The sequence below is a fragment of the Schistocerca americana genome, chromosome 4 (assembly GCF_021461395.2).
Source record: "Schistocerca americana isolate TAMUIC-IGC-003095 chromosome 4, iqSchAmer2.1, whole genome shotgun sequence".
NCBI lineage: Eukaryota > Metazoa > Arthropoda > Insecta > Orthoptera > Acrididae > Schistocerca > Schistocerca americana.
Window position 1 is genome coordinate 20,868,693 of NC_060122.1, and position 12,386 is coordinate 20,881,078.

The following is a 12,386-nucleotide window of genomic DNA, read 5'->3' on the forward strand; positions in this document are numbered from 1 at the left end:
AAGTTTCGTGTCCGGGATCGGTGAGCCACGGGCCTCGCCCCCTTCCGTCGGACAGTACATGTGTGTCGCCAGCGGTCGGTGAGCACTGGCTGTCGACGCCTCACCGGCGCTCCGTCCCCGACTTCACTGCTGCTGCGTCCCGACTGCACTGCTGGTCCGGCTCCAGCTGACTGACAGACACATGACGACCTGGAAATACTGTCGGTCGCTCCAGAGATGGTAGGACAGTGCACTTATCGATACGCGCTGCTGCTGCCGCTCACGGACAAGTAAGGCAGGAAGTTAGTGAAGCCAGTAAAAGGAATAAGGAAACGAGGCGGCAGTACCGTGATAGAAGATCACAGACAATAAATGGCATAAACGCGAGCCGCGCACGGCTCAGGTAGCTGTAGAGGACAAAAACTGTAGGGGAAGACGGGAACTGTATTACTTTCAGCAAATAATTGAGGACGCAGGTTGCAGGTGCTACTCTGAGATGAGCAGCTCGGCACAGGAGAGGAATTCGTGGCGGCCAGAAGGCTGATGACGAAAAGAGACACTGCGGCGTTCTAATAGTGCAGGGTAAATTTAAGAGGACCGTGTTTCTTGGACGAAGGAATATACATAGCGTGTTGGAAAACCACAAAACTTATTTGTCTTTGCACGTAAAAGCGAAACAGCAAATGTAGTTTACAACAATACGCCTTGAATGAAATGATTAACTACACATTTTTAAAACAAATGGCAAAAAGGACCAAACGAAGGTAGTCTTTTTCAGCTGTCTGTAAATAATTATGTCCTTAAAATCACGTTGCCACCGACAACCATTGCTACGCACACCTATCGTTTCCTTCACGTTCTCGGAGGCAATGGGGATTCTCGTATGCGAATTGGTAACGACTGTGGACGTTAAATACTATTTCCTTAGTAAAGAGGACGAAGTACGAGATATTGAATACTCAGCCAAAAAAAAAAAAAAATTTCCTCGCCTCGGGTAATCTCGTAAGGGCTAAAGACATGCGCGCTGCAGCTCGTGCCGCCTTCACGTATTCCTGCACTCCACGGACACGATGCCTAATAACTGGCACACGTTGTCGTCAGTCGAGGAGAGCCATTACAATCTTATACTTTGAAATCTTGCATCTCTTGTACACGTTGCTCTGATACTGGTTGCAGAAAGCTGCGTACGTCTGAATCAAATTCCCGGAAGCAGTGCGGGCTGCGGCTAACTCGTTTGTTTGCAGTGGAGAACAATGACCAGAGCCTAACGCAGCGGCTGCCGCAGCAAACATCTTGGAACGGCACACGGACTGCTCTTCGCCACATCCAGATTAACGGCACGTGCAGGGCTCGGACAGGAACGAGAGTGACAGCACTGAGAGGCTAATCTGCCACGCGTCTGGACAAAGACGGCACGCTCGGCGTTCGCCGGCAGTGGCCCGCGCCGCGCCGCCTGCGTTGTGTGACAGACAGCGGCGGTAGGGGCAGGCAGGGAGGCAGGCAGGCAGGCAGGCAGGCAGGCAGGCACGCCCCTAGGCGGAAACTTTCTGTGTTTCTTTCTCTTTATTTTCAGTTGTTACTTTGCGTAAACCCACAAACATACGAAAATGAATATCAATATTTTGTATTTATTAATATTTTCCGAAAAGGCGTGTTAAAGAAAGGCAAAGGAAAATTGGGGGTTGCAAATGAAAGCTTCGTATTTTAAATTCACATACCTTCATTATTTTGCAATTGATTATTAACACTGCTGGAGTGAAAGTCATCGCAAAAACAGTGGAAGCAGTAATATTGTCGGTACCTCGTACACATTATGAACGCCGCGTTTTAACAATTACACGGCTGTTTTAAACTGTATATAGAAAAGATTTCTTGTTTTACATTCGTAACAGTCTCTCTATTATCGCACAGTTTGGAAGCAAACTATGCACAATTCACGATATCGCCAAGTACTAGCGACGATAGTTTGTGATGTACAACAGAATGTATTTCGATTCAGTCTTCTCAGGGAACGATTTCTTTTCCCCTTTCGATAAGAGCAGTCTCGAATCTTCTTGATTTGTGTCATGACAAAAGCACACATTGCAGTCCTGCACTATCGGAGTGCATTTGACGGAAATCACTTCAATGCTGCACGTCGACTATTGGGTTATTTGGAAGGCTGCACCGTACGTTGAGTGAGTCAGCTCTTTGCTTGTCGACTTTCCCTCAGCCACTGTGCGTTTTCAGAGGACCAGTAGGCGTGTTGCGAAAATTAACGTGCCAATGGTTTCTATATGACGCTTCAACTGTGAGTTACTTGGTCGAGAACGTGGAGGAGAATTGTATCCTTCGGCGAAAGATATGCCGTGGAGCTGCTGATGAAGTGTATTCGTGGTAATGCTGAATCTTTTTGGTTCGCAGAATTAGCATAACACTTCGTTGACTGATTCGGCCCTTGCAGTCGAGCTGTCTTGTACTAACATGTGGCCTGTGCGCTACAAAAAAATGGCTCTGAGCACTATGCGACTTAACTTCTGAGGCCATCAGTCACCTAGAACTTAGAACTACTTAAACCTAACTAACCTAAGGACATCACACACATACATGCCCGAGGCACGATTCGAACCTGCGAACGTAGCGGTCCCTCGGTTCCAGACTGTAGCGCCTAGAACCGCACGGCCACTCCGGCCGGCTTGTGCGCTACAGCTGCTGAGATGTAAACTGCATGTCGCTAGTCGCTTGCTGATCTGAGCCGTTTACGTGTTTTATTATCGACGCTTCCTCTTTGGTAAAATGTCTGTATTATGTTTGCAAAGCTAGATCGCGAGGGTGCTGCACCATCAGGACGTTTGTCAGCTTTCAGTCACACAGTTGCTCTCATATTTCGGCGACTTTCGTCGTAAATAAAAAGCGGAGCAACTTTCTCAGCTTTTGTGTAGAGCATTGTGAAAATGTTACAAGTTTATGAAAATGTCGTCTACTCGACGACAATGAACCAGAGACTAATGGTCTTCAAGCAACAGATAAATACAGGATTCCTGCTTTTTGTTTACATTTGATATTCTTCGTGAGACAGATAAACACACGAAACGTGCAGTGAGTGGAGTGTTGTTTACATTCGATGTAACCTGTACACAAAAGGAAACACGTAAACCGTTCTTTTCGCTGATAATAATTAGGGAACTCCCATACATAACAATCCCTAACAGAACCTAATGCACTCTATGTACTTTCAAGCATATTATTAAAAGGTAAATAATATAACACGCCAGTCTATTAATTAAAGTAACAAAGTTGACCATCATGTCTCCTCTACTCTTACACCTACGAAAAAGTGTTCATAAATGCACTACGTCCCCCTTCACACTAAACAGCTTTTGTTTCTAAGATTTTCTTCTATCACTAAAAGCGGCTGAGTTATAGAGATGGTCTGTTCAAATGATTCAAATGGCTCTGAGCACTATGGGATTCAACTTCTGAGGTCATAAGGCCCCTAGAACTTAGAACTACTTACACCTAACTACGCTAAGGACATCACACACATCCATGCCCGAAGCAGGATTCGAACCTGCGACCGTAGCGGTCGCGCGGATCCAGACTGTAGCGCCTACAACCGCTCGGCCACACCGGCCGGCAGAGATGGTGTGTCTTAAGCACCTCACCTGGTATAAGATTGTCATAAGTTTCTCAGATGAGGACATTCCTGTATTTTCCCGTTCACTCGTCCACCACTTTTTGAATCCTCGATCCAAGACTGCCTTTCTTGGAAATTTATTTGCAGTCGCAATTTTTCCTTCGCTTTTCTATTAAATGGCTTTCATCAAAATAGAAATATTTCGGTTATTTGCAATGTAAGTGAATGAAAAAAATAAAAAGAAACAGAGAAGCTTCCGCACAGGGACTCGGCCCCACACCCGCCAGGTTACCGTCCGGTACTCTTCCCGCCGCCTTGTAACTACCCAGACACAGGTGGCTCGCGCCTCGCCCAACTCCAGCCCAGAACGCTATTTCTTCTAAGCGCTCCCACTTCCGTCGAAGCCCTGCATTTCCTGTGAACGTGGGCCAAGCAGGCGCAGGTAGACGCCACGCCGCCGTACCCTCGACACACACCGGTCTGTGGCCGCGGTGCTTTCCCGACCTGCGGTCGTTCGTGAAAATTTCGCTCGCTTCCCCTATCCTGCCGTGCCGTGATTGTGAGCTGCCTCTTCCCCAACCTGTACATCGGAGGCAACAGATTTACGTCGAACTTTCTCGATGGATTGCTTGTACTTGGTTTTGCAGAGTCCGTTGCATAACGAAATTCTTTTGAACTGTATTATAAATAAAAATCAGGTTCAGAATATTCTGGAGAACACGCAGCCTATGATAAACAGTCATTCACTTCCTACCCATGGTACACATCGGCCGACTGATCTCGAGTAAAATGCACGAACCACACATTATTTCAAACTGCCGGAGGTACATAATGAACTACATCCGTAAGACGGGTCAGTGTCAGTTCCCCACAGGTATTGCTCGTGTGATGAATCTCTGAGAACCACACACTCACCTACAATACCAAGCCACCCGTTTATCTAGAATAATTGACGCTGGTGCTATCTCGAATTGATACTAACAGGATTTGCGTTATCTCACAGGTGTGTACTGTGTAAGCATGCAATTGTGTCTGCAGACGACATAAGAAATATTAGCACTTCCCTCGAACCTGAGCTACGTCACTATTTACGACAGAAGATTAGGTGTACAGTGGACTCATTTCGAGAGTTTCATTACTCCCTCTCACACAATTTTTACGCCTCGACAAGGTGTACCTCCACACACGAAACATCTTCAGGTTGCTAGTCATTTTCTTCATCTTCCACTATCTCTAGAATCCGACAGTATCGCCTTATCAAGAACATAAAGGCAGACTCTCCTTTGCACCGTTATGACAAGGTAATCGTGCAGATAGAGTCCAAGTGGCTCACAGGCACGCACTCCTCAATTGACAACTTATAATCAAAACGACGCCGGGAAAAATAGGCCAGTATTGGTAACGTGACTACACTATCACCGTGAGAAATAATCACACACCGTATATCACACAACATTTCACAGTTGCGCAGTAACATTTACTGTTGTACGAAATACAACGGTACTCAGTGCGAGCGCCGAGTCTGGCGATAATTAGGCACTGGTGACTCTCCAGGATTTGCAGTTGGGTGTGACACAGGTGTAGGCTAGTCGCACTTGCCGCCGCCATCGGTCGCGGCGACGACACGTTTGCATGCCGCCACGCCACGCGGGTGTCACACGTGACTGCCGCAGCCAGCAGCCGCCCTGGAGAAGCATTACGGGGCTTCCAGAATGTTATCTGGAGCCAAACTGGAGAAGTGTATTTTCAACACATCCACAATCTCCGTCAGGTGAACCGCTATCGTACCCACTTCAAAGTACTGTAGTCAGTTGTATCTTTTACACACATATATGTCAATGTATGACAACCTCACTACGAATCTAAGCATTCGCCATTACGCTAAGGAAAATTAATGTGCGTACTCACCCTGCAGAAGCTAGTGCCTGATGAAATCTGTGAACAAAGACAAAATTACATTTTTCATCATGTTTTCTTTCCCACAATTGAAAAAAAAAAGTTCAAATGTGTGTGAAATCTTATGGGACTTAACTGCTAAGGTCATCAGTCCCTAAGCTTAGACGCTACTTAACCTAAATTATCCTAAGGACAAACACACACACACACACACCCATGCCCGAGGGAGGACTCGAACCTCCGCCGGGACCAGCCGCACAGTCCATGACTGCAGCCCCTAGACCGCTCGGCTAATCCCGCGCGGCCACAATTGAAAACTCGGTAACACTGCATATTATTACTACAGCAGCGTATTCGAGACACAGTACATACACAATGAGGAAAGTGATGAAGTGCAAGTGAGAATGATCAAATCCGCTGTCGTTATATACAAAGTATTCTGTTTAGTGAACACAGGATAAATTAATTTTACAAACAATTTTATCTCAGAAAATAACTTAACTGCTTTCATTTTTGCACTATCCGCATACAAAGACTGCTATGAGATGCCAGCTCCTGGTGTGGCGGAGTGAGCTACAGAAGATCTTTTCGAACCCTCTGGGAGGGAAGAGGGTGAAGAGTTTCTGCAAAGGGCTAGCCTGGGAAAGAGTGTGAGTGAGTGATTGTCAGCCTTGTGAAACACATTTACTTATACGTAGTGGAACCAGTGCTCTTGGAGCGAGTGTCGACGTGCCTTCCCTGTAAGCACATCCAAGCTCTTTTCCTCTCTAACACCCAACCTGCCTTCCTGTCACACTTCTCTCCTCGTCCCTTTGTACTCCTATTTGATTTCCTTTACTTCATCCCAGCTCACTCTGTTATTCCAAGCTCTTCTCCAGATTTCTGTCCTACTGTACTGCCGCTATATGTCACTGTCATATGTCATTAGTCACACTCAAACTAATGAGAAAATTGCTTAACACAACGTTAATAACACATTTTTATGATTTACCATTTGCTCAGTGCTATAATAATAATAATAAAAATAATAATAGTAATAACAATAGAAAAGAAGCCACTAACGCCTTAGAGAAGTCACACGAAAATCCACAAAACCTGGCCTGCAAATCTCGTATGAGAAAACCCAGTACATAGAAAGAGTACCACAAGACAAATTGCCTATTGTGACGACGCATGGGAAAATCGTACAACTACCACATTTTAAGTACATGGGGTAAATCATCCAGCCATCAGGGATCATCCTAAAGGCCAAAGAGGAAAGAATAAAAAAAGTACAGAAAGCATATAAACTCACGTGGAACTATTATAACAAAAAGTCCATATCCATTAACGCAAAATTGAGGCACTACAACAATATCGTACTTCCGGAGGCACTGTATGAATCTGAAACAACAGAAATAGGTGGGCAAACTAAAATCAAAGAAATAGAGAAACAAGGAATGAAAATTCTCAGGAAAATTTTTGACCCGATACAAGAGCAGGGAATCTGGAAGAAGAGACCAACATCAGAATTATATAAATACACAGACAAGATTACGGATACAATAAGGAAAAGAAGAATGCAGTTCTACGGACTTATCCACAGGATGAATGAAAACAGAATTTCAAAGCGAATTCTTAAAGTGATCAACTCAGGCAGGGGAAAAACAAAATGGATAAAAGAAGTTGAAGAGGACCTCAGACAAGCACACATAACAGTAAACTATGCAGAAAATAGAACTGAATTCAGGAACATCATTAAAAAAAAATTTGACACCACAGCACAGAAGAGATCAGGATGCAAATGGACAGCGGAGCGAAAGAAACAACACAGTGAACACATGAAGAAAATTTGGGCTCAGAAAAAACATAAACAATCATCATAAAGGAATTCAAGTTCAAACGCTCTCTTTAAACGGGAATAATCGAAAATAATAATAATAATAAAATGCTATATATTTCATACAATAATAATAATAATCATAATAATAATAACAATGGAGTGCTATATATTTCATTACTTATGAATTTATTTCATCCAGCAAGAATAGGGCAAACCGGCTATTTCTTAGATCTAAATCGGCATCCTCTATGTGTTTACATTTCAGTACGCACAGTACATGACTAGCACATAATAACAATAAGAATAATAATACACACAGCCTTTCCAGGTGAAATAAATACATAAATAATTAAATACAGGATAAGAGCAAACGTTGTTGAGGAGCGAAATTTCGTAAATTTAGGCAACTAGTACACCTGCAGCTTCCATTTCCAAGTTCCACTGTGCGTCATTTTAGTTACGACAAATGGTGGAGGACAACATTTGTAAATTGGTTCGTCGCTATGAGGAACTCAAGTGCAGAGTGAAATAATTATGTACCTTTTTAGTGTAATACGCTTTTATGACGAGCTAAAAAGTGCAAAATAGTTTCTCCAATCCGCAAGAGATCCATAACACTACACACACAGTACTGACAATTTGTGCTCGTGTATTTCTAACAGCTAGGACAATGACAAAATGCCATTTCGCTACAGTCGTGGGTTCTTCGGCCAAGGTTCATTTGATGATTTATCGCTAGCAGCAGTTGCTGGCATGATCAAAGCTTCACTCTCCAGTGCTGATGGTGGACTGGAATCGAGCTTGCGGCCATGTCCAAGGGCTTTTCCGTAGTCATCAGTATTTGGGCAAGGCGGATACTACCCAAAAGTACCGTCATCCAAGATGGCGGGGAAGATGTCATCCAAGATGGCGGCCTTGACGTCATCCAAGATGGCAGCTTTTGGCAGGAGTGCCACGCCCCCTCCCTCACCTCCAGAAAATTTGCGAGAAGTTCAAATTCCAACAGGATAATGTATCACACCGAGGTTATCTCTACTAACGTAAGAAAATCACAAGAAGATAAGTAACTCTTCCTAGGAACTTGCCCCAAGTATGAATTTTGGCAGTAGGGAAAGGTTAATTCGCATATCTCTACTAAGCTAAGAAAATGGTGTGAAAGAAAGGACATTTGGACTACCTCCACTAACGTAAGTCACCCGACTGCCACCTTCTCCTAGGAACTGGCGACAAGTTTGAATTTTGGTGGTAAAGAAAGGTCACTTGGAGTTTCTCTAACTACCTAAGAAAACTGTGGGAAACTAAGCTCACCTCCACTAACCTAAGACCCCCGGCCACAACCTCTTCCTAGGGGTTGGTGGGAAAAGGACTCAGTCTGTACTGGGCTGGTGGAGAGAGGAAGGATTGTACTTTATTTGTTTCAGAACAATTTGTTTAGGGATAGAGTATATTTATCACAGTGATACAGAACACACACTCGGACATGCTACATAGCTTACAGACCTGCAAACTACTCATACATAACTGATGTGTTACACACATGCTTGCTAATTGTAAACTGTCAAAATAAGGCATTTCACAGCCTACAGACATACAAACCAGTCGTAAATATTGCAATACATTTACGGTCAGAGAGCCAAACAACTCGTAAATTGTCAAAATAATAATCCATCTAAAAGACACTGCAAACATACATGCTAATCATCAACAGTCGAAATCATGCACCAGTCTTTATTTAAACAATTAGAGGGAGCACCACCATCCAGTGTGTTCACCATGAGGTTTGCACTCAAACTGACCTAGTACACAGTACTGCCACCAAAGGGTGCTCAAATCCATCCCGTGACAGAATATGAGATGGTGGTCTGGAGGGGTAAAATGACACGAAAATGACACATTCTGCACTGAGCTGTTGGGGAGAGTGGGGAAGGAGTGTACTCTATTTATTTTGGAACATTTTATTTAGGGATGGAATATATTTTTCACACCGATGCAAAACACTCGCCCTGATGTGCTTGGTGTCACAATACACAGTCTGCAGACCTGTAAAGTACGTCTAAATAACACTCTCAAACATGGAAACGTAATTTTCCTGAATAATTTCAGTACAGACCTACAAAGTGCTCCTAAATAATGCAGTACAAAGACGTACAGACACGAAATCAGTGCATAAATTATCCAAATAGTGCATAGCACAACCTACAGGCCTGTCGCAAAATAGTGCAACAGACATGCAATCAAGCTTGCAAGCACAGCATCCCGCCACCCCCTCTCCAATAGAGGGCACAGGAGGTTAGCAACAGCCCCCGTGAAGTGACGCAACCGTCAGATGTCAAACATCACACAGACACCCATTAGGGTCCCGCACACATGAGCTGGCGGCATCAATTTCATACTTGACATCTGAGAAATTCCTATCGAAATACGTGTTCACCTAGACACCGATGCTGACGTAACTGGGCGGAATCACAGACCCTCCAGGGACGCGACGCCACAGCCACAAGCTGCCACCAGACGCAGATGAAAGTTGCCTCTATTTTCGAGTATATAGTCGCTGTTATACTGATGTCACAGAACTCCAAGGAGCGCTAAAGCAGACCCCATATGCGAGATGCCTCTGTGCAGCACGTGTCTTTACTGTTGATAACAGAGTAGCACAGGGTGCATTGTTCCCAGCGTGACGTGAGACACGCCCCTAACCCTGCTTAACCACCCAGTGTGACATGCGCAATTCCATAAAGTGCATGTGTGTACCTATAAATCTTCACAAGTGCATCTAACAATGTTCTCAATCTTATAGTGCTCTCACGTGACTATGTAATAAATAAGAACCAAGTGGGTCTCACTGAAATTGTATAGTGTCCCAGAAATACTTAACGCCCGCTTTCTTGTTGTCCCAGCTTGTAAGCATGAAAATCTTGCCACAACAGAACGTGTTTACGAAAATAACGCAGAATATCGTCGAATGCAGTCTTCTTCCCGGACCTGACATGGTACCCAGTCCATCACGTGTTATCCTTCCTGTTTTCTACAAACGCAAACGTTCCCAAGGCTATGTAGAGGCTCCTGTATCCCAGCACAATGGATGTAAATGAATCGAGCATTATGATTGGCTCTTATCGAATTTACCTGCCTAATTACTGATGCTGCCAGTATCGAAGCACCATCCACCTGTTCTTTCTTTCTGCAGACGGGACTTTCAGCAGTGAAATTATTTTCCACAGATCGCTAAATTGCTTTGCAAAGTCGTCTACAGATTATCAAATATATACGAGACTCACAAGAATGTTGGGAGCCAGGAACATATTTACCAATGTATCTACAATTAAATATTACGATTGCTGCAACAGTCTGACACCGAACAATGTACAGGCACTGTCAACTCATGACGATTGTGCTTCTGGAACGAATCTCAGTATCTATAGCGCACATTCCACACAAAAAATCTCTCTCATACCATCACGGTTATCGATGTGGTGAATCTATACGTCCATCATGATATGACACACTGTCATCTTCTCTTGTCATGCCACTACAGAAATCATAGTAACTTTACAATGCAGAGTATAGACGTTTTTCACAACATAAGCCACATTAACTTAACAATACAATATATACACAGTCAGTGCAGTTATCTTTTATATCCACACAGCACCCGAAAAAAGTATGGCCTTCCTACACTAACACCGGCTGTATGTCATGATGCTCGTCAGTCCTAAAGAAGCACTGTCAGCCTTTTCTTTCTTTCTACAGACATGACATTCAGCGGAAGTAAACTATTTTACACTGATCACTATATTGCATCGACAACTAAACTTCGCAAAGTGCCATACATACGGAAAGACCCTTACTGAATTACACTGCTCCCCCACTGAGGTCAGGAGCTTGAATATTAGAGCATGAAACAAATCTCCAACCCAGCAATATAGCACCACACACCATGTCATGTAGTAAACATACAATCCATATCCTCCACTATACCAAATCATCCCTTTTATATCAGAGCACCCTCAGTGGACTCAAGTCGCTTTCAGAACTGTTCTACAAATTCGGGATCATATCCCATCGACACAAACACGTTACTGTTTCTGCTCCAAACCCGCTTTCTTGCCTACTCGCTTTTCTACACACATCTCCAGACTCGGGGATTACAAGAACACACGGATTTTTGCATGGTTCACCATAATATTATACCTTTTTCGTGGTACTTCTCGACATCAAGCACTAAGGAGCATGCAATCGATCGCTAGCGCAACATAATTCCCAAGATATAGACTGGAAATTATTTCTCTAAAACCCCAAACTATAGCAAGGTGCAGTGTGCTGTAAACCACTGAGTAACTAGAAACAAATAGAGGAATGTCGGGGATGTAACAGATTACAAATCATCCCTATAATTTACAAGCCAACTAAGTACTTTCCCATGTCTAGAGAACAGGCAAACATGTCTCCCACTTGATTGATGCACACACCACAATCGATCTTCTCTCATCTAAATAAAGGTGCGGAATGTGCAGAATCAGCAAACCAAACAGTTTACATGGTAGGGAATAAATTATTTCGGTAAATTAGGTGTTGTTTGCGTGACTAGAGAGTGTTATTTAGAAATATTTTACAGGCCTGCAGATTGTGAATTGCGACCCCAAGCACATCTGGGCGGGTGTTTTGCATCAGTGTGATAAGTATTATCCACCACTAAATAAAATGTTCCAAAACAAATAGAGTAAACTCCTTCCTCACTCTCCCCAGCAGCTCAGCGCAAGCTGAGTCTTTTTCACACCATTTTACCCCTCCAGACCACAATCTCAGATTACATCTCAGGATGGATGTGAGCACCCTCTGGTGGCAGTACTGTGTACTAGGTCAGTTGGAGTCTACATCTTGTGATGGAGACACTGCTTGCAAAATAAAGATTTATGTACAGCACAGGCAGAGTTTTTTTCCCGCCATTTCACCCCACTATCTTGGATTCTGTCATGAAATGGGCGACAGTGCTCTCTGGTGGTGGTACTGTGTACTAGATGAGTTGGAATGCGGACCTCATGGTGAACACACTGGATGGTGGTGTTGCCTCTA

At 43.8% G+C, this 12,386-nt stretch overlaps 1 protein-coding gene across 5 annotated transcripts in view; it reads right to left on the reverse strand.

Moving 5' to 3' along the window:
• LOC124613920 (neurexin-1) overlaps nucleotides 1-12,386 on the reverse strand; it is a 2,081,056-nt gene that overhangs the window by 894,326 nt on the left and 1,174,344 nt on the right. For all 5 annotated transcript variants that reach the window (XM_047142672.1, XM_047142674.1, XM_047142673.1 and 2 more), the window contains one exon: nucleotides 5,504-5,530. In XM_047142672.1, coding sequence (XP_046998628.1) covers nucleotides 5,504-5,530 — 27 coding nt within the window. The remainder of the gene's footprint in view (nucleotides 1-5,503; nucleotides 5,531-12,386) is intronic.